At 39.6% G+C, this 24,110-nt stretch overlaps 1 protein-coding gene across 1 annotated transcript in view; it reads left to right on the plus strand.

Annotated features, from left to right (window-relative positions):
* COG5 (component of oligomeric golgi complex 5) overlaps positions 1-24,110 on the plus strand; it is a 166,089-nt gene that overhangs the window by 87,819 nt on the left and 54,160 nt on the right. Inside the window, exons 8-10 of the mRNA XM_063134149.1 lie at positions 10,000-10,165; positions 11,779-11,894; positions 11,986-12,063. Of these exons, the coding sequence (XP_062990219.1) occupies positions 10,000-10,165; positions 11,779-11,894; positions 11,986-12,063 (360 nt within the window). The remainder of the gene's footprint in view (positions 1-9,999; positions 10,166-11,778; positions 11,895-11,985; positions 12,064-24,110) is intronic.

The following is a 24,110-nucleotide window of genomic DNA, read 5'->3' on the forward strand; positions in this document are numbered from 1 at the left end:
CCCCCTTGCCCAACCTGCAAAATGTGTGAGTGGGTCTCCCTATCTGATCATGAGAACATTCAAAAATCTATTAAAAACAACAGATAAAAGCCAATGATTTTTTAAAAATATTATATTACTATTTAAATAACTATTCAACCTCCTTTTTATTCAACATTATCAATTGGTTTTTATTGGGCAACTTGTTGAGTAATGTTTAAATATCTATTTGTTCCATGTCCTAGTCTTATTTGTCATCATCCCTGGGGTTAATCTGCACTGGCATGGCAAGTTGCCCAAAAGATATTAAGAATGAGAGCTTCCCTAAGCAGTACTGGCTTACAGTCAGACTTAGAGCTAGCTATTGCTTTAGGGAGTATTAAAAGAAGATCTTTTGGATCTAAAAGTTGCAAGCACAAAGCTTTTACTGACACGAGTAGTATCTATTTATGGATACACGAACATACATAATTTTTCAGCTTATTCATGAAAGCAAGTTTGTATAATCATCTTAGCATTACATGGAATGCAAATTTAAATATGCAGCTGCGTGTTCCGTGAAGTGAGCTTTTTATTAACACTCGATGCCCCAATCTTAGAGAGAAGCATAAGTAATAGCTCTTTTGGCAGGCCACGTGAGGCAAGTAGGCAGGTCTGTCCAATGTCTCCATGATGATTTATCATCCTAACTAATTCATTTATGCCCTGTCTCATCTCTCCAGTCAAGGTGGTATAAATATAGTAAGAATGTCTGGCTGAATATTATATGCTTAGATTTGCATTGACACAATTGCTTTTGAGATGCTGTCTGCGTTTTTCATCTCCAGTCATTCCTTCACTTTGTAACCACGTTTCATGACACGGCAGCAGTGATGTCGTTGCCAGTGGTGGCTTTTCTAGTATTGCACCACCAGCCCACCAAGCATGACCTCCTGGGTCTGCTCAAAAGCAGTGCAGTGCCATAAGTTCTGATGTTAAACAGTAACGGTAGCTGTTTAACAGCATGTATAACATCTGGTCAATTCTTGACCAAATGCTTAACATCTGGTTCATTCTTATTGATCCAGCAACTCATCAAGATGTAGCTCAGCCTCAAACTTTGCTCTCATTTCTATTACTACTACTACAATTATTACTATTATTATTTAAATTGATTTATATACCACTTACCATATCGGAAAAGAAAAAGAAACAGTTCATATGCTGTTCCACTAATTTACTTGAACATAAAGAGTAGAGCTTGACTTGCCCTGTGTAATTTACTCAAGTTTTAATATACCACCCTTCGTATTTCTCTAGCTCATTTCAGAAATAAGGTTAATAATGGTTAAAGCTGGTATCTTTCTGATATTTATCTATTTATTACATTTATATACTGCCCCATAGACGAAGCTCTCTGGGCGGTTTACAAAAGTTAAAAACAGTAAACATTAAAAGTATACAAAATTTAAAAACATAAAAACAACAGTATCCATTTAAAAACAACAGTTCTGGGGGTCCGTTAAAAAACAAACTTAGCGTTGTTAAATACGCTGATAAGATATGTTCTGTTAAATTATTTTTCCAGTCTTCCCAATTCCATGTACATTTTGTGCTGTTGACTGATTGTTAACAGGTTCAGAAATAATGAAATTAGGTGAGCTACGAATACATGCACAGCAATAATAGACAACATCTGTGTACAGCAGAGTCAAACCTGTGCCCAATGAACCTTGAGGTTCTGCAAAAGAAGCATAATTCTTCTTCTTTCCTTGGGCTGATAATATGATTTTACTTATTTCTTTTACTGCATTATCCCCTTTAGACCCATAGGTTCTCCATCTTGTTTTCTCTCCAGGCTTCTCATTAGATTCTGAATAATTGCAAATTGAAGCAGAAGCGCTCTTACTGAAATTTATGCCACATATACCAGATTAGATCTTTATATCTTTATATTCCATATTAATGATTCTGGGAGTAAGTCTTTACTCAAATCATTAATGCAAATGAGGACCTCAGCTTTCTCTTTTCCCCATAAGTATGAGGGGCCGGCGGGGAGGGGGGAGAAACCCACCTATTTTATTTCTTTGACTGTTTGACAGGGTTTATAAAGAGCATTGAATGGTTACTAATCTGCTTTTAGTAACCCAGACTATGTGCCCCATGTCTTTGGCAGTTAAAGATTTCATGGCTGCTATGATAAATCATGGGCTTGTCTCAGTTAATATCCAGCCCAGTATATGTGGCAGGACTTACATTGCACTTGTTTTTCTTGTACTGGTTTAGGGGACAATGATCTGTGGGTGGGAGAGCTAGTAATAGCTCCATTGTCACAGACAGATCATTATCTGATCAAGTTTGACCTGCTGGTCACATTTATGCTCATGGGTGCGGTCAAACCGTTGGGTGTGGTCATCTGGAGTTTTGGAGTGCGTTGTCATCAGTACGCTGATGACACGCAGCTCTACTTCTCTTTTTCATCTTTATCAGGAGTGGCTGTGGATGTGCTGAACCAGTGCCTGGCCTTGACAATGGACTGGATGAGGGCTAATAAACTGAAACTCAATCCAGACAAGACTGAGATGCTGCTAGTGGGTGGTTCTTCTGACCGGATGGGGGGTGTTCAACCGGTTCTGGATGGGGTTGCACTCCCCCTGAAGGAGCAGGTTCGTAGCTTGGGGGTTCTCCTAGAATCATCTCTGTCACTTGAGGCTCAGGTGGCCTTGGTGGGACGGAGTGCTTTTTACCAACTCCGGTTGGTGGCCCAGCTACACCCCTATCTGGACAGGGATAACCTAGCTTCAGTTGTCCATACTCTGGTAACCTCCAGATTAGATTACTGCAATGCCCTCTACATGGGGCAGCCTTTGAAGACGGTTCGGAAGCTGCAGCTTGTGCAGAATGCAGCAGCCAGATTGATAGCTGGAACAGGGAGGTTTGAGCATATAACACCGATTCTGGCCCGCTTGCATTGGCTGCTTATACGTTTCCGAGCCCAATTCAAGGTGCTGGTTTTAACCTATAAAGCCCTACATGGCTTGGGACCGCAATACCTGATGGAACGCCTCTCCTGACATGAACCTACCCATACACTGCGCTCAACATCTAAGGTCCTCCTCCGAGTGCCTACTCCGAGGGAAGCTTGGGGGATGGCAACAAGGGAGAGGGCCTTTTCGGTGGTGGCCCCCCGACTGTGGAATGATCTCCCCGATGAGGCTCGCCTGGTGCCAACACTGTTATCTTTCAGGCGCCAGGTCAAGACTTTTCTCTTCTCCCAGGCATTTAACAGCATTTAACAACGCTAAGTTTGTTTTTTAATGGACCCCAGAACTGTTGTTTTTTAAATGGATACTCTTGTTTTTAAACTGTTGTTTTTATGTTTCTGATGGTTTTTAAATTTTGTATACTTTTTAATATTTATTGTTTTAACTTTTGTGAACCGCCCAGAGAGCTTTGGCTGTGGGGCGGTATATAAATGTAATAAAATAAATAAATACATAAATAAATTTATTATTACATTTATATTCTGCCTTTTTTCCTCTCGGAAGGGACCCAAGGTGATCTTCCTCTCCATTTTATCCTCACAACCACTTTGTCAGGTAGGTTTTGTGGATCAGTTTTAATGGTCTGTCCTCAGAGGCTGATGGATCTGTATGGCTTTCTGAGTTCTCCTGGGGGGAGCGGGTTTCCTGCAGTTTTAGCTGACAATTCTGCTGAGGCCCTGGTCTTTGCTTTGAATGGAGAGATGGCCTAAGCTGAGGGCTGTGAAACCGCTGGGTTGACAATAAGAGCACAGATAGTCAAAAACACATAACGATCATGATCAAACAGAGGTAAACAAACAAACAAACTATCTTAGGGCTTACTCTGCAGTGATGCTGGTACCAAACACATCTTACTTCACCGCCATTTCATCTGCATAAGTGTCAGCCAGCAGAGCTTTTTCAAGTGGTGAGAAGCTTGCTCTCTGTAGGTTCAGGAGATCAGATGGAGCCTTTGAAGGCTTGCTGTGACCAATTTGCATTACATTTGCAGACAAAATTGTTTGTATTTGTTCCAAGTTGGATGCCCTTGTTTTGACAGTGTCAGAGATGGATGCAGCCAGGGGGTTGTTTCTTTGTTTATTTATTTATTTATTTATTACATTTATATACTGCCCCATAGCCGAAGCTATGTTAAAAACAGTGAACGTTAAAAACAAATATGCAAAAAAATTAAACCATCAAAAGCATAAAAACAACAATATCCATTTAAAACAACTGTTCTGGGGTTAGTTAAAAAAAAACCTCAGCATATGTATTTGTCTAGTCATGTTGTTTTGGACAGATTTCAGTGTATCCAGCATGATGATGTGGATAAGTTGTTGAAAGTTTGAAACCTGCTCTTAGTGTCCATACCTTTCCTGGATATTAAAATCTGCTACAACGGGGCTTACTGTCTGGACCTCACAGTTGATTAATGCCTCTCTGAGGGAAGTAGGGGTTCCCAATGCAGTTAAGCAGGCTGCAGTTAAACCCCTGTTAAAAGCTAATGTGGATCCAGTATCAGAGGCAGTATGCCTGTGTACACCAGTCGCTAGGGAACATGGGTGGCAGGGTGCTGTTGCACTTGTGTCCTACTTGTGGGTTCCCGGTCGACAGCTGGTTGGCCACAGTGTGAACAGAATGCTGAACTAAATGGGCCCTTGCTATGATCCAGCATAGCTCTTCTTATGGTCCCTTGATTATGGATAATTATCACCAAGTATCTAATGTACCATTCTTGGGTAAGATGCTGCAAAAGTACTTGGCTTCTCAACTCTAAGTAGCCTTGGATGATACTGAATATTTGGATAGGGTGACCATATGAAAAGGAGTACAGGGCTCCTGTATCTTTAACAGTTGTATTGAAAAGGAAATTTCAGTCGGTGTCATTTGTATATATGGGGAACCTGGTGAAATTCCCTCTTCATCACAACAGTTAAAGCTGCAGGTGCCCTGCCCTCTGTTAAATCTGGTCACTCTAGTATAGCTCCTGCACCTTTAACTGTTGTGATGAAGAGGGAATTTCACCAGGTTCCCATATATACAAATGACATCTGCTGAAATTCCCTTTTCTATGCAACTGTTAAAGATACAGGAGGCCTGACCTCCTTTTCATATGGTCACCCTACATAATAGGGTATATAAGACGTAGGAGGTACACTGGGATCCAGAGTTATTCCTATTTAGAGTAGGCCTATTGAAATAAATGGGACTTAAGTGACTCATGACTAACTTTAAGTGGTCCACTCTAGCCATGACTAAGTCTGGATCTAAGACTGTTAACAAAATCCAGTTTTAGAATCTGTCACTGCTATTATTCCTCAAATTGTTCTCTTCAAATATAGTAACTCTAAACCAGAAATGGAATTTGTAGGCACACTATTTTAATGTAAAGACAGTAAGCACTGAGGGGTTTACCTCAAAGCTGTAGATTGAGGGGGTTTACCTTTAGCTGAGACTGTGTTTTATATAGACTTGTGAAGGCCCTTGAAGCTTCAGTCCAAGGATGTTTTCAATAAATAAAATTGCATTGAAATGAGGGTTTGCTGTGGCATGCCAAACAGTTCAGTTTTTGTGAGTGACAATGACCTGATTATCAGCTCACTAAAGAGAGTGAGTGTGTGTGTAAAACCTCTGTAAATTCCAAGAATCACATTAATTGGTACTAATTTTGGAGGCCAATGACTTTAGGATTAGATTGTCGGCTATTAAAGCAGTAGTCCTACATACCAGTCTTCCCCAACCTGGTGCCCTCCAGATGTTTTGGATGATAACTCCCAGTAGTCCTGAGCATTGGGCATGCTCACTGAGGTTGTTTGGAGTTGAAGTCCAAAACATCTGGAAGGCAACAGGTAGCAGAAGTCAGCTATACATACTTATCTGGGAGTAAGTCCCATTGAACTCACTGGCACTTTCTTCTGATAGACATAAGTTACACTCTAACCAGCTGCTTTACTTACAGTGTTTAGGAGTGCCATTTTAATCTTGTTTTTTTTTTATTATTAGGAACCAATGTGTTTCTGGAGTCTTGCAGGCAGATTTCCAAAGTTCCAATAGTGGTTAAGGGAAAAATCCAATAAAGACACCTGTAGAGATGAAACTGTCTGAATTAATGACAAAATTACATGGCCATGTACAAAATATTTCCTTAGTTTTTTTGTTTTCCTGAGACTGATATGCTTTGATTGCATAGCCTCTGGATAAGACCCCCTTTTGGTCTGTATTCTTTAAAGAGTCTAGCAATCTGTTGACACTAGGACAATTCTATTATTATAGTAGAGATAGGGTCCCTTTCTAGAATGCATCAGAGAAGACAGCAATCCCTAATCACTACACTGACTAGCTTCTAGCCTCTGAAAGTTTCCTCTTTTCTTTTATATTTTATTACACTTTTCTTCCTTGCAATGACCTGCTGCCTCCATATACGCTAACGGCATTCAATTATGCTGTAAAATGAAATAGTAGCATTGAATAAGCCTGAGCTAGCCGTTACATATAACTGATCTGGGAAAATGGAGGGAAGGAAATATGGGACAGAAATGGTTGTAAATAAGTTTGTGAAGATCGCTGTTTGGGGAAGGAACATGTGTGATTAAAATGTGTGAAAAGTTAAAAGATCTCATCATGGGCTTTCAAAGTTCCGGTGTAGTTACCATTTCTTTTAAATTATGTTGGCTGTGCAATATTAATATGGGTAAGAAATGCAAAACCCATGGCTCATTACTAGATTAATGGATGGATCTTTCTTGAAATCAAATACTCACCATGCTGTAATTTATCCAAAAACGTGATTTATGAATTATGAAAAAGTATGTGTGTGTGTTTGTATGTGTAGAGAGTGGATGGAGAGAGATTAATTTTACAGAATCAGAACTCATCCATGTAGAAAAGCCACTTCTTTCAATTGGCTTGCATTTTACAATCTTGTTTTTCATAATTACATCATTTGTTCCAGTCTCTTTAGGTGTGCGTGCACGTGTGTGTGTATACTAATCTTTTTGATTCTATAAAAAGGAGACCTATCCTACTGTAATGTTAATAAATAATAGTTATACTAGAGGTGGACTTCCTTGGGTTCCTCCTAACTCATTAATTGTCATGTGCCATAATTCAATATTTAAAAAATATTTTAGAGTCGCTAACTGTTTTTCCATAAGTAGATCCAGTGCCAGCCTGTGGGGCTTTTCTTTAATTTCACTAAAAGCTACTGATTAATCAAAACCAATGGAATAACACACTGGATTTATCAGTTTAACCAGCGTTGCTTTGGTTTCACTTCTTGCAGTTCAGCATTCTATGATAGGTGCAAAAATGAACAATAACTCATTCTGTTATGTTTTGGAAAGCTGCAAAAAGCAATATCACTTGTTTCCAGTGAAAAGGAAATTCTGCAAATGTGTTCAGACCACTGAACTCAGATGTATTCCTAAGTGTCAGTGGGATATCTGGAAAAGGCTCAGAAATCAGAGATGTGAGAAAGGAAATACTCCAAGCATCCATGAGTTTTCAGGTTTCATTCATGTGTAATAAGCTTATTGGCATGGCATGGACAGGATGAGTGGCAAGTTTGCTAACCGATCATTCGGTTAATAGTTCCTGTTAACATAATTCTACTGAGATAAAAGGTATGCTTTGATATTACACTGTAAGTTTTCTCTGTGAAGCGGTGTATTTTGTGTGTGTGTGTGTGTGTGATGATTAGCTAGTGTTCTGGCCCAGTTGGAATACTGGACAAGGTCTGAGAAACTGAACCACTGGTGGCAGGGGAGAAAGAACTATTCAGATTTGGGAATTGCAGTACTTGGGACAGCTCCCAGTGAGAAGGTGATCAACAATGTCGTTCTTAATTTAATTTATGCCCTAACTCTCAAGCATCACATCAAAGTTTGGTTACAGTTATGATATAAAGACATCGTAAACTGCCCAGAGAGCTTCGTCTATAGGGCAGTATATAAATGTAATAAATAAAATAATAAAAATAAAAATCAATATATAAACCAAACCGTACAAAAATTGGACATAAAAAGGCAGTTGCAGCCCTGTGTGTTTCAGGGTTTGGCCCCAGAAGTACTACATCGCTGATGCAAGCAGTAAGGACCATGTGCAGACTGGAACTGGTGGTGTTGACCACGCGGGGAAGAGCTCTATTGGATACTGCTCAAAGATTGATTAGTTAACTGAAACTTTTTAAGCAGTGAACAACCCTAGTAAGTTTGATATAAACAAAATGAAGCAGAACAGTTAGAACTTGAAGTCAAGTATTAAAATATATCTCATTGAGGACCCTGGACTTAATCCTGAGTGGTGTTGCCCTCAACCTAATATGAGATGTAAATATTGTTGAACCAATCGGTAACAGTGACCACAGTGCTTTCAGATTCAATATATACTTAATTGAGAAACTGCCCGGGAAGTCCAACACAGTCACATTTCCCATTTCCCAGAGGGGGATCTGGGAAATTACAGGCCGGTTAGCTTGACATACATTCCAGGTAAATTGGTTGAAAGCATTATTAAAGACAAAATTAGTAAGCATATAGAAGGGCATGTCCTGCTGAAGAAGAATCAACATGGTTTCTACAAAGGCAAGTCCTGTCTCACTAATCTTCTAGAATTTTTCAGAGTGTCAACAAACATGTAGACGGGGTGATCCGGTGGACATTGTTTACTTGGACTTCCAAAAGACTTTTGATAAAGTCCCTCACCAAAGACTCCTGAACAAACTTAGCAGTCATGGAATAAGAGGGGAGGTCCTCTTATGGATGAGTAACTGGTTAAAGAACAGAAAGCAGACAGTAGGAATAAATGGTCAATTCTCCTGATGGAGGAAAGTAAATAGTGGGGTCCAACAGGGATCTATATTTGAACCAATTCTTTTTAACTTGTTCATAAATAATCTGGAATTAGGAGTGAGCAGTGAAGTGGCCAAGTTTGCTGACGATACCAAATTATTTAAGGTGGTTAAAACACAAAGGGATTGTGAAGAGCTCCAAAGGGATCTCTCCAAGCTGGGAGAGTGGGATTCCAAATGGCAGATTCGGTTCAATGTAAGAAAGTGTAAAGTGATGCATGTTGGGGCAAAAACACCCTAACTTCAAGTATAACCTGATGGGATCTGAGCTGGCAGTTACTGACCAAAAAAGAGATCTTGGGGTTGTGGTGGACAGCTCTATGAAAATGTCAACCCAGTTTGTGCTAGCTGTAAAGAAGACAGACTCCATGTTAGGCATTATAAGAAAAGGAATTGAGAACAAATCTGCCAGTATCATACTGCCTTTATACAAATCTGTTGTGCAACCACACTAAGAATACTGTGTACAGTTCTGGTCACCGCATCTAAAAAAAGATATTACAAAATTAGACAAAGTGCAGAAAGGACAATTAAAATTATTAAGGGGCTGGAGCATATCCTCTATGAGGGAAGGTTACAACAGCTGGAATTGTTTAGCTTGGAAAAAAAGGAGGCTAAGGAGAGAACTGATAGAGGTGTACAAAATTATGTATGGTGTGAAGAATGTGGACAGGGAGACATTTTTCTCCCTCACCCAAAATACTAGAACCCTGGGTCATCCCATGAAGATGATTGGTGGGAGATTCAGGACAAGTAAAAGGAAGTACACACAGTGCATAGTTATTGTGGAATTCACTACCAGAAGATGTAGTGATGGCCACCAATTTGGATGACTTTAAAAGGGGGTTGGATACATTCCTGGATGAGAAGGCTATCACTGGCTGCTAGCCCTGATGGTTATGTGCTACCTCCAGTATCCGAGGCAGTAAGCCTGTGTGCACCAGTTGCTGGGGAACATGGGTAGGAGGGTCCTGTTGCACCATGTCTTGCTTTGTTGGTCCCTGGTCGACAGCTGGTTGGCCCCTGTGTGAACAGAGTGCTGGAAAAGATGGACCCTTGGTCTGATCCAGAATGGCACTTCTTATATTCTTATGTTCTTAAGTTGTCTCATAGTTAAAACTTACGGATACTTTCTCCATTCTCTGCCTTTTTCCTTCCCCTGTCTAGAATCCAACTCAAGTGGGCACTGCTCTTCAAGTTTTCTATAATCTTGGAACTTTAAAAGTCACAATTACTAATGTTGTGGATGGATACTGCACATCCTTGGAGGAGAACATCAACAATGCCTTGGATATTAAGGTTTTGACTCAGCCCTCTCAAACAGTGATTAGAGGTACTATGCTTTTTTATCTGTATCAAAAGAACAGTGCCTGGTAATTTGACATAATATCTCCATAAATGGGACATAAGTTCTGCATGTTCATGATTAATCTTCATCACACTTTACTGTTTGGTGAGCCTTTTTTTATGCAGTGACACTGCAAGCTGCAAAGTGGAAAAGTCACATTGAGGTAAATGAGTTGGCCCAATTCCAAGTCATTCTTCGCTCAGATGTGTTGTACTTAGTGTTTCAGCATGATACTCGTCTGCTATCCAGATTTCCAGTCATGTCAACAGCTGGTGTAGCATAGTAACTAACAGCAGAATGTTTAGTTAGAAGCAAGTCCCCTATTTAGAAATAGAGATTTTTGAGCTTGCACTGATAGTATTTTGAGTTGTGCCTCTCATTCTAGCTATTAGGATATGTTGCATTATGGAGATTGTAGGAGACTTTCTTTCACTTTGTGCTGAAATCACTTAGAATTTTGCTCTCTTTAAAATACTATAAAATCTTGATAAGGGAAGGGGGGAATAACACCTGTACTTGGAGCTGTGCTATAGGGGTTTGGAGCCCTTTTGGTTCAAGCTTTTAATTGCAATATAATGTTGAATTACTGATTTATTTTAGGGCATCATTCTTCTATGATTAAGCTTATTTAACTCACATTGAAGACTGTAGTGCTTAATTTCTTGACGGTGTGCTGACATCTATTCAAGACCAGCATGTCTGATGAGGGAGTTACTATTTATTTGCCACATTTGCATCTCATTCTTCCTCTTAAGATACTCAGAGTGATGTGTCATAGGAGTCATTCCATTTTATCTTCACAATATCCTTGGAAGATAGGTTATGTAGAAGTATAGTAACACCATTCAGCCACATTACATTCTAGATCAACCTTCCCCATCCTGGTGCCCTCCAGATGTTTTGGACTACAACTCTCAGCATTCCTGATTACTGGCCATGCTAGGTCAGGCTGATGGGAGTTGAAGTCCAAAACAACTGGAGGGCACCAGGATGGGGAAGCCTGCTCTAGACATTAGTGGAGAAGGTCCATAGTGGGTCACCTGCTTGGTTCATGAAGGCACCCCACTGGCAGACCTTCCCCAATATGTGGAGGAGGGTGGCAGGGATGCAATGGAGGGTGTGGGGCCAGCTAATCTGTCTCCACTCTCCCCTCACATTATTTGGATCATGTGAGGCTTTGAAAACCTGCATAGAGCAGTACCACCCAGTGAATTTCATGCTTGACTGGGGATTTGAACCTAGTTCTCAATGGCACAGATCCTATGCTAGCAAAGACGTGGGGAACTTGTGGCCTTCCAGATGTTTTGGCCTGTAAGTCCCATGATCACTCACCATTAGTTAAGCTGGCTAAGGATGATGGGAGTTGTAGGCCAAAACATTTGGAGGACCACAAGCTGTGTTGACCCCTGCTTCAGCACTGAACCAGGGCCTCCTTGGTTCGAATCCATCTTCCTACCCTTGAATTATTCCAGTTCTTATGAAACCAAATAGTATAAATCGTATGCCTAAATCTAAGTGTAGCAATTAAAAATGTTGCAATTAAATGAGGTTTAAAGTATAAGACATTTTGAGGCAGATTCTTCTTGAAACCCCTTTAGGTGGTGGCCCTGGGCGAGCGACCATGCCGACACCAGGAAACACGGCAGCCTTTAGAGCAGCTCTGTGGACTAATATGGAGAAATTGATGGATCAAATCTGTGCAGCTTGCGGACAGGTATTTGGTCATTTAAACATGGCTTGAAATCATTTTGAGAACATTATAAAATATATAAAGAAGTCAGTTTTAAAACGTATTTCTTTTTTAGGTGCAGCATCTGCAGAAAGTATTGTCCAAGAAAAGAGATCCTGTTACGCATGTCTGTTTCATCGATGAATTAGCCAAGGTAATGCTCCTCCCTCACACTTCCCTCTAGCTAAATGCATTCTTGCAAAAGCAACTGGTAGTTTTTCCTTACGTAAGAAAAAAATGGGGTGTTCTACTTAAAAATTCGTTATATCTATTGTATAATGAAAGTAATTAAATAGTGGTGACAGAGACACACTAACCTAACAGAAGTTCATTGATGGATGGTTTGAGATCGATAATCTTATAGCTATTGGGAACAGACTCAGAGCTGATGTAAAACATATATCTGGCAGAGAAGAGGAATATATGCATTTCATGTTGCGTGTGCCTGGAGTCATGCTCAGTCCAGGCTGACAGTTGCTACATGTGAAATATTAGCATGCCAGTGCAACGTTTGCCTGGTCTATGGACCCCCTGGTGTGCTAACAGTGCCCATGCAGGTGAGACGACCTGATTTCACCAAGACGCAAGGCGTGTGCAGGAGACACATGGGTAAGCTTGCCTGGTGTCACTTTTAAGTCCGGTCTTGTTCTATTTATCAAACATTATTTTTAGGCTGCCTTTAAGGGTGGACCCTCTCAAGGTGGCATACCAGACAAAAACTACACAAAGTGGATACAGTTTTCAAAATCTATAAAAACTGAGATTGCCAATTGAAATCAATAAAAACAAAACTTACCAGAAAAACCAATGGCCTAGATTTAAAGGAAGGCCAGTGAAATCAGGTGGGCCTTCATAGCTTTCCTGAAACCCTTCAATGAAGGGGCCTGGCGAACCCTCGATGGAAGTTGATTCCAGAAGTGCGGGGCCACCCCTGAGAAGGCCCACTCCCTTGTACTCACCAGCCTAACCACCTGTTCAGTATGACAGGCTGGAACAAGAGAAGTTGATCCTTTAAGTAACTTGGGCCCAAACTATTTAAGGCTTTATAGGTTGTTCTCCTTGGCTTGGATCCAGAGTACTGTGTGGTTGCCTCTGCTTATGCTAGGGATATTTTCTCTCTTGCTTCTATTATCGGCCCCTCACTGCACCCCAAAAATCTTCCTAAAAATGGGAAACCCTCTGAAATTTTTAGGGAGTGCAAGAAACTGCAGCATTAGAGGAATCAGTGACATTCCCCCACCCCTTGACATCTGCTCTCAGATGATGGGGTTTCTGGTCCAAGCCATTGTGATGGATACCTTTTTGTTTTATTTGAAAGAACAATAAAATATTATGTGCCTTTATTAATGATTGCTGTTATCTTTCCCTGTAATAGTGCATGGATTGACTAATTAATATTATTTATTAGTAAGATAATGTGTCTTCATATGGTATGTCTTCATATGATCCAACCATCTGCTTCTCTCTTTCTTGGCATTCTTCTCTTTGAAAAACAATCACGGCTGTTCTTTGCCTACTGTAGCTCTGATATGAATACTTATTCTTATCCATTCATTTGTATTGTTTTATATTCTTATTTAGAAGAATCTGATTAATGGTTTTCCCAAGGGGCAAGAACAGGAATGACACAACCATTTATCTGTCATAACGTGTGAGGGAGAACCCCTTCTCCTCATGTTTAACTTTTGATTTTATGCAAGAGGAAGGAGAAAAATTCCAATTACATGCGCTGGATTATTAATACCCACATATTCAACTTTGTAAATGGAGAGGAGAAACTGTATATGCAAATTCTTTGCAGTGCTAAAATTAAACAGTGACTACGTGACACAGGACTTGTTTTTCTTGGCGTTCTATGTTCTTTGCAGTTTCTCCTGACAAGTAGGGTTTTTAAAAAAATTAGAAAATGGATCTGCTTTGTACGGGAAGCTTCTCCAAAGATAAGTGGGGTAGGTATTAGTGGGGTAGCTAATACCTACCCCAGCAGTGGGGTAGGTATTAGTAATGTTAATTACTCTACCCAGTGGGCTGGATCTTGGGGCTAAAGCCCAGGGCCCTGCAGTCCAGGTGGACCCCAAATGACCACCCAGAGGGTGGCAGGTGATGGGGACATCAGAAGAAAATTCAATTTTAGTCCTGCAGTCATGATGGTTCAATGATATAAGTGAGCTTGATGCAAAACTGCACATAAAAAACAGAGTTGGCAAACATTCTAGAATATAAAGAATGTAGAAGCAGTTCTAAAACAAGGAGTGGGAGTTGGAGGAAGAGAAATGTGCTTCACAACTGAAGTAGTAGACAAGGCTATCTAAAATGGGGGCCTATAAGTCAGTTATGTCCAGGGTCCAAAATTACCCAGCTGCACCACTGATTCTACCCAAGGTGCCAGGAAATTTTAGGCCTATTAGCTAAATTGGTTAGAAGCATTATGAAAGATAGAATTATCAAATGGAAGAACAAGTCTTGCTCAGGAAAAAAAAATCAGCATTGTTTCTGCAAATGGAAGTCTTGCTTCACTAACATTTTCCCATTCTTTGAGAGCATCAACAAGCATGTGGATCTAATTAATCTGGTAGATATATGTTTGGATTTACAAAAGCCTACTGACAAAATTCCTTACCAAACACTGTTATGTAAAGATAGTGGTCAGAGGATTAGAGACCATATGTGATGCTGGGTTGGCAGTTGCACGCACATACACATGCGTGCACACATGCGCGCGTGCACACAGGACCATAGGAAACTGTCTTATACTGTGTCAGACTGTTGATCCATTTAGCTCAGTATTTTGACTCTGGCTGGCAGCAGCTCTCCAGGGTTCAGGCATGAGTTTTTCCTGCCCTGCTTAGAGATGCTGGAAATTGAACCTGGGATCTATGACATACAAAGCATGTGCTCTACCACGGAACTACACACACATACATGTGTGATCCTGATGCAGATTGCTCTTTGCTTGCTGCTAGTGGTGATGGGAATTTGCTCTTGCCTTGCTTCTAGCAGCAGTGATCTTCATGAGGATTTCTGGGGGTAGAGGAACTCGGTGGAGAGTACATGCATGGGAGAATTCAGCAGCGGTGGCAAGGTCAAGGCATCCATGGGATGCCATGGTAAAAGCTTCGGGGGGGGGCCTCAGGCTGTGCACCTCTGATTTACAGCTTCGCCACCGTCCTATTTTGCATTCTCATTCCCATGGAACACATTATAGCAACTCAGGATATGGCGCCTTAAGCTGATGGAATGGTTTTTTCATGTGCCATATGTTGAAAAGTAGAAACTGGAAACTGGGGATGGTGTATGTGAGCTAGCAAATGGGCATGTTCAGAATTTGCACATGTCTGTTTCAATCAACTGTAGCCACAGCTTGATAGTTATTTGCTGCTAAGGGTGACTGTTTGGCCTTTTGTGGTCAAGCTCTCCCCTGCCCCATGGTTTATTTTCTGGCATTTTTATTTGTAACCCCAGACCATGTGAAAATAAGATCATAGGGACTAAGGATTGTTATTATTAGATTTGTTATTACCAGCATTCTTAAGAACAGGCAGGAGTTGAATAGAATTCGAAGGAACTAAGAACAGTAAACAACAATAAAAAATTTCTTTATTTTGCTACCATAAAACCACGTGTCAGTTTGGCTGTGTCTCCTGCTCTATTAGTTCATAAATAAACACATTACATTAAACCTTCAGCCTGCTATATTCACAGAAAAGCCTTTTCCAAATCTCTTTACTGTTTCCCTCTGCTGTAAGGGAAAGGTTATACTTTTCTTTTTTACCCCTTCCTCAGGTATTTAAATGGTGGTGCTTAGCCTGAGGGAGGTGTGCGTGTCAAAGCCTTGTGTGTGTGTGGGAGGGGTGGCTTCGCAGATTTGAGGCCCAGTATTGGGCAAAAGGCGGAATAATAATAATAATAATAATAATAATAATAATAATAATAATAATAATAATAATAATAATTGTTGTGCTGTGCCCACACACAATCTGGTGAGTTCACTATAAGGCAGTCCTTTGCCATTAGTGAAATAAGATTATCTCTCCCCCCCCCCTTCAACTTTCCTAATTCTCTAACATATTGTCACAAGCTGCTCAGTAGGACTTCTGGGACTGCCTAACAAGCAACTGAAATATAGAAATGCCTGCATGCCCTCAGTGCCTGTTGAGCAATAGGGATAGCCATATGGGAGTGCAGGAACTGCTGCGTCTATTGCCAGTAGTTATAAATAAGCTGATAACTCTTTAACAAAACCATGGAAATTCTAGTATTAATCCAAAAGCCAAAGCCATTTCACATATACTATCCTTTTCCAGTGTGTGTGTGTGTGTGTGTGTGTGTGTGTGTGTATATATATATATATATATATATATATATATATATTGTAAACCACTCAGAGAGCATTAGCTATTGGGTGGTATACAAATGTAACGTAATGAATGAATGAGTGTGTGTGTGTGTGAGAGAGACTGAGAATGGGAAGTTGGATTTCTGTGTTGTCCACATTAGTAAAGAGTTAGCTAGCAACAAGACACACAAAAACTTGCCCATTTTTAAAGGGCGGTGTGCCCATTCTCACAGGAGATGGGAACATGAACCCTGCATTTAACATCCTTGTTTGTTAATTACTGCTAGTGAGGTCAACATTATCATTGTATTCATCTTCCGCAACAGCTGCAGTTCCACTTTAGATGTCCACTTGGTGACTCTGCAATACAAGTCTCATCCTTGAAAGCACTATGGACCCAGCCATGTATGGCACAAGGTCTTTAAGAATGTAGCAGTAGCTAATCTATATTTTATTGCTATGAAAAGGAGTCGTAGCAAGCCTCATGCTCACATACTCTCCTCTTTCCCTCTGGTGCACTTGCAAAGAGGAGTTCAGAAACTTTTGATTCCATTTTTTATTCACCACAATTTCCCATGTTGTCCAAACCTGACAAACTGTGACTAATCTTAACTATAGACAGTGGAAACAAGTCAATCAAATCATTGTTTCCACCATTCTTTGAAAATTGCCTGGCAGTTCAATTGCTAAAATAAGGCATTTCTCTGCCGCCTTGTATTTGTTGACATCAAGTAGGGTGACCATATGAAAAGGAGGACAGGGCTCCTATACCTTTAACAGTTGCATAGAAAAGGGAATTTCAGCAGGTGTCATTTGTATATATGGGGAACCTGGTGAAATTCCCTCTTCATCACAACAGTTAAAGGTGCAGGAGATATACTAGAGTGACCAGATTTAAAAGAGGGCAGGGCACCTGCAGCTTTAACTGCTGTGATGAAGACGAAATTCCCCCTGATTCCCCATATATACAAATGACACCTGCTGAAATTCCCTTTTCAATACAACTGTTAAAGGTACAGGAGCCCTGTCCTCCTTTTCATATGGTCACCCTACATCAAGGCACTTAGCTCACTTATTCTTCTGCAAAGGAAAGAGATATAAGCTAGGGTCAAAAGGAGGTGCTTGGACATGTCCAGAAACTTGGACATGTCCAGTGGCATGCTTGATTTTTTTTCTTTTCTGTTAATAGCTATGTCACTCCTTCAGTTTCAGAAGAAGTTTGCTGTTTTGCATGGGAAGCTACTGTTTGAGAAACAGGAGTCTAAAGCTCCCTTGGGCGTTTTGAATTAGATATATGGGTGTGTGTTTTAGGTCTTGGTTATATTTGCTATTGAGCATAAGGGTATGGACCAATGTAGGTAAAATGGCTGTGAATGTACACTGACAACACAGTGGCAAAATATCTATATCCATTCACTTCTGATGTCAGGCACAGCAACCTGACTCGACGAAGAGAATATCAATATTATTTTAGCTATTATCATTATCCCCTCCTCTCTTCTTCTTCTTCTTCTGTGTAGCAAGAGGAGGAGGGCAGAAGTGTTTGTTTCTGGTTTTGGTTAACTACAACTTACCATTTATTTTATTTATTTATTTATTTATTACATTTTTATACCGCCCAATAGCCGAAGCTCTCTGGGCGGTTCACAAAAATTACCATGTTATCTGGACCAGCAAACCGCAGTTAATCTTAACTATGCTTTGTTTAAAACAAGCCAATTTCAAACCATGGGTAATAAAGCTGGCTTGTTTAAACAAACCTAGTTAGAATTAACCACAATTTATAGTTCAGATGAAGTACTAACTGTAGTTAATGGAAAACAAAAGTGCGAGCTTCCAAACTCCTCACAGCTGTGCCGGGGGGCAGCATTCAAGTTTGAGACATGACCAAGTTCATTCATGTCACCCTGAACTATTTTTAACGTAATGTCCCAGTGCAGCCACTTTTATAATTAATTAATTAATTAATGCACCTTTAGATTGCCCAATAGCCAGAGTTCTTTAGGAAGTGTACAGGTAATTTAAAAACTTTAAAAGCAAACAATAAACAATTATTTTAAAAGCACATAATAAAACCAAGTTAAAACCAGCAGCAAGATGTAAAAGCAATGCAGAATGTACCAGCAGGAAAATAAAACCATGTGAAGATGTAAAAACACTTATGCATTCAAAAACCTGAACTTTTAGATGTTTCCTAGACAGAATAAATGATTGATTTTGAAAACAGTGTCCAGCATTTTCCCAAATAGTCAAATTATTTATTCTCTTTTTATATGAATTGCTCTACATTGCTAGAGTGTTTTGAGAATTACTTCTTTTCTTATTATGCAGGTCATGTTTTAGACATTACTGACATTTAAAATTTGTCACCTGTTCATGAATTAAGTGCGCACACACATTCTTGAGTTACTTAACCCTTTTTTGGGGTTTACTTTGGGAAACAATATTTTTTTAAAGTACATTGTGTTTTCTTTGTCAACTGTGTAAGAAACTCCCCTTTTAAATTTTACATTGAGGTAGAAAAGCCAGAGACAAATACACTGTGAGTTTAACGTGATAAAGCTCTGTATAATTAAATTTTATGTCCAGAAGGAAAACATGCCTCAATATAATAAAAATTGTGGTGGTGTTTATTGGTGTGTGACCCCTGAAAATATCTAATATAAATAATAGGAATATAAAAGCAATGCTTTTCAAAAATATGATTCAGAATACCTCATTGGGGTGTGGCGGGGGGGGGACTTGTCTGTTTCTGTACTTCATTTTTTTTACTACTGAAAATGATAGCTTTTGTTCAGAGTCTAACATTTGGCAATTACGTTGCTATAGAAATAGCGCGTATGGATCTTCCTTAGCTGAGTCCCATGAGGGCCTGCAGTACAGAATTATTAAATCCTTTGCAATCCTATGTTGTTACTTAAAAACATTCAGAGGATACTTCAAAGGCCTTCTGTCTTCAGCATTCTTTTCTCAAATCTGTCTTTTGGGCCTTTGATTAGAAAAGAGTGTTGTCCTCATTAGCATTCAGAGCTTTGTTTTGGGAACCTGTAACAAATGACTGCATAGTAATAATCTCTGTATAGCTTTACAATTCAAAGGGGCTTGACAGTAAAGATTTTTTTTTTGGTGGTTTAATCAAACTACTAAAGTTTGAAAAAGCCATACCACATGGGGGTGGAGGCTATGTTGTGGGGGAATGACTGGAATCAGTGTGTCATAGTGGCAATTGGTATATTTCATTTATAAATAGCATTGTTGAACATGTACAAACAGTTATCTAATCACTCACAGATGGGAAGTAATTTCAATTTTACATATTAAATCTTGCTCATAAGTGGCTCTTTTGCTCAGGATGCAATGGCAGCTATTAGCTATCTATGTTTCGCAGATTGATCTCTCGGTATGCTAGCCATCTGTCTGATTCATCTATCGTATTCTGCACAGACCAGAACAGCCATGGAGACTTGCGGCAGATAGCATGATAGGTTGATTGACAGTGCCTGGTTTCCAGGAGCATGAGAGGTTTCTTGCTTCTGCAATTTGATTTGTTGTCTGGGCATTGATAAATAGGGTTTGGCATGATCTCTCTGCTAGTTCAATGTTTGAAGACTAGGGTTTGCTTCCAGATGGACAGCTCCTAGCGCTATCAATGAAAAGACACTGTGCAACTTTTCATCCTAATGATTTTTTTAAAAAAAAATGGACAGAAAAAAGATGGAAAATGTGGTCAGAACACATAGGAGAGTTGCAAGTTGAAGAGTATGTTGTCTGGACCTCCAAGAACTATCTGTGAAGGAAGCATAATGACTGCACAATAAAAGCCACATCTGGAAGCACCTTAGGAAAGGCAATTTAAAATGAGTATATTTTTATTCACTTGTCTACCTCCACACTTTTTTTAAAAAATTATGTCCAAGTTCAATAGCTTGGGTAAGAAACTCTTCAGCAAGAAGCTGCAGTTGATGCAAGATATTCTGGCCTCTCTTCATTGTGGAGATGTGGCCTGCATTAAAACACTCAGTACTGGGTTCTAATATTTCTCAGGGAGAAATCCTAGGCTACTCTGTGCTAGGAGATACTTGCCAATCATGAACAGAAAGCAGCTAAGCAACCATCACTTTACCTACTCACATCCTGTAGAATTGTATCCCATAATTACAGCCTTGCTGAACCAGACCAAGGATCTCTCTGTCATACTTTCTGCAACAGTGACCAGCCAGTTGTCTCTGAGAAGCTCGCAATCAGGACAAAATGGCAGTAGTCGTGTCATTTGTCCACCCCCTTCCCCCAAACATCTAGAGATTTAGTGGGCAGGTTTCACATATCACACACTTACTGTGAATCTGTAACTGTCAATGGCTGTCAAGTTAGCCTATAAGCAGTCTCATCTTGTCAATTTCTTTGTATGTTTCATACTGCACTGAAACAAAGAAGGGCACTGACAAGGCAATGATATATATTTAACAGCCGTAAGTGCACACTTGTGCAACTGCAAAATACTGAATAATAATAATAATAATAACAACAACAACAACAACAACTCAGATAATTATTTCACACTAAAAACACCCCTATTCATAAAACCATAGTAAAAATTACACCCTGCTCAACCTAGCACTACAAAACAAAGACCAAACATGACCACTCACACTCGCAGAGAAAAAAGAGAAATGGGCAAAAAAAGTACTACATGGGAAGCTTTATAACACAATACAAACCCCACAAACAACCGAAGAACAATCATACAAATGGCTTAAGAAAATGGGCCTACCAAAATACATCTACACCAATATCTAGAAAGCAGACATACTTAAAACATGTTCAGTAGTCAGGAAATTCCTGAATCAGTAAAAGACAGAAGTGAGAAAATTCCTGGGATATCTATATATCAGCACCATTTATGCAAATCTTAGAGGCTGAAAAAGATTTTTTTAAAGAAAACAGGGAAAGAAAACAGGGTCATGATTGAAGTGGAGAGGGGGATGGGCAGACAAGATGACCTCTGCTGCGCAGGACCCTGGGATACCTAGTGGAGGACCAAGTGGGAGGACAACCCATGGTAAGCTTGATTGTCTCTCAGGTGCACTCACCCTGTGCTTGACTGGCAGCACCTACTCTTCCTGAATATCTGCTCAAGCCTCACAGTAAAGGAGATTTCCATGATTGGTTGGAAAAAGCTGGGGAAAAGCCTCTACGGTTCCTTTTGGCTAGAAGACTATTGACTATTCTCCTGGTTCGGAGTGTGTAGCATTCAAACCACCTTGCTTTGGTCTCATCCTCCCCCTACCTCTGTAAAGAAAAGCCAAGAGAAAGCAGTCTTGCTCCTTCCACTCCTCAGTGGCCTCAGTGACGTAAGGATCTAAGCCATTTGTCTCTTATATTTCTACACCCATATCTTACCTATTGTGTAGGTTATCTCTTTCCATCCCGAGAGGCAGATAACCCGACCTGAAAAAGATGAAATGTCAGTTCCCTCTTAGCTGAATAGCTTAGAAGGCTTGACTATAGAGTCCATTGTTATCTGTACAGCACCATGTACATTGATGGTGCTATATAAATAAATAATAATAATAATAATAATAACCTCAGGACAGAACAAGCACTGGAGGTCTATTCTTTGGTGCAGATAGATAGTGCAAAGAGCTACATTCTTCAACTGAGGAAACTTAGCATTGCCCACTGTTCCGTTAGAAATACGTCCCATCCACCTGTTCCAGATTGGCTGGTTGCGAAGAGGACAGATTCATATTAACATCAGGTTAATATTGCAAAAGGCAGAAGTGGTGTGTTTGTGGGGACATGTGCAAGTATATCTAGCAGGCAGCAAGCTAGTGATTTTTCTAAATGAGCAGATAAATATGTTTTGTCTAAAAATAGGCTAACCTGCTCTGTCTTAATGTTGTGGAATAATTTGAAATGAGATTTATGAATTGCAGCTGTAATGTCATTACTTGTTAGAATTGATGACACAGCATGCTGGATTTTCATTTGTTCTGAGGAATTCATTGACTCGATGGTATTTAATTGCGTAGAACACAGGGCTGTATTTTTGAGCAGTGGCATCAGGCTACGTTAATGTGAATAAGCAGTTGCACCATTCTGTCACTACCAGCAGGTTTTGTCTTCATGGATAATGCTATAATCCTCTGACTAGGCAGTAAGTAAGCTAAATTCGGAGCCTGTGTTGTTGATCTGAGCATCTGTGGATGCATGCGATACAATGCATGCAATAGATGCAATGTTTCTGGTTTACTTGGAACCTCCAGCTGGAAACTTATTGTGCAAAATCATCAAAATTGAATAATAACGATATTATTCTGCTTTAAATCCTTGTTCCAGTTGTATGTGTTCATTCTGTAAAACAGAATTATCTTTTCAGAATAGCGAGAGACAATTTTATTAACGCTGAGTTATAAACAAAAGTCTAGAAACTTAATATGCTCTTGTGCGTTGAGCACCCCATTATCTTTGCCATACATGAGACTCTAGCACAGTTAGCTTACAATTCAGCTTGTAATGGGTCAAAGAAGGATGGCAGACTAATCTTGCTGTCATTCACTTGATTGCAAGCCATCAAGCATTGTCATATTAGAGAAACTTATATGTACTCGAGGAGAACCCACAACATGAATATGTACATAATGAATAGCAAAAAATAAAGATGCTTACACAGAAGTCATGACTGCATAATGCCATATAATTTAACAAACCATACCCGTATATAGTGATCTATAATAATTCAGATACAGAATGGAATAGTCATCCAATCTGGAAAAATAGAAATATCAAAAAAGTCAAAGTGAAATAATGTTGAGCGTTCATAAAGAAGTGCAATTCAGTTAAGAATTCTGTACTTAATTTTAATAACTTTTCAATGCATGGAAGTGTCTGAAAGCATCTTAACTGAGAACAGTGACATGGTAAAATGGGATCAGAAGCTTCCCTATGTGACCACGAAGAGGAGCAGAATGTATCTGTTTTGTAGTAGAAAATTTCAGGAAGAGGTCGGAATAGAACATACAAAAGGAAGCACACGTGTATTCTGTAGCTGCATGTATTATTTTATTACTATTTTATTGCATTTGTATACCGCCCCATAGCCGAAGCTCTCTGGGCGGTTCACATAAGATAAAAACACTTAAAAACAATATACAAAAATTTTAAACCACAAAAACATAAAATGCACATACATTTAAAACCACTATAACAACTTTACAAATGATAAGCCAAAAAACAGACACAGGCTCATTACATATTGCTAAATGCCTGGGAGAACAGAAAAGTCTTGACCTGGCGCCGAAAAGATGACAGCGTTGGCGCCAGTTGGGCCTCGTCAGAGATATTGTTCCTCAGAGTAGGCACCCGGAGGGGGACCTTAGATGTTGAACGTAATGTTCGGGTAGGTTCATATCAGGAAAGGCATGTATATGTACTAGGGATGTCAGAGAATTTTGTTTCATCCTCATTTTAAAGTAAACAATCGTAATTTGCATTTCCCAGTCAAATGTGCAGATTGGAAGATGGGTATCTTTCAGATCTGATACTTCTCTGAACGTTGCAGTGCAATTCTCAGCTAAAACACTGTGTACAAAAATGCATATTAGGAAATAAATTGTGTATATTAGGAAAAGTTGCTTACCAAAATGTATATATTGGGGAAAGAGGCGTAGCAAAATGTGTAGGGTAAGTTGCATACAAAAATAAAAGGAATTTTGTGCGGTTTAAAAAAACATAGAATGAGGCAGAAATTGGACAGAATGCAAATGGAAAACTGAGACGGATTGGATATAGACTGGTTTGTACCTCCCTAATATATACAGTCTTTGTGACTGCTGGAAGAACACATTTTGTTGCTAAGAGAGATA

This window comes from Elgaria multicarinata, chromosome 9 (genome assembly GCF_023053635.1).
Source record: "Elgaria multicarinata webbii isolate HBS135686 ecotype San Diego chromosome 9, rElgMul1.1.pri, whole genome shotgun sequence".
NCBI lineage: Eukaryota > Metazoa > Chordata > Lepidosauria > Squamata > Anguidae > Elgaria > Elgaria multicarinata.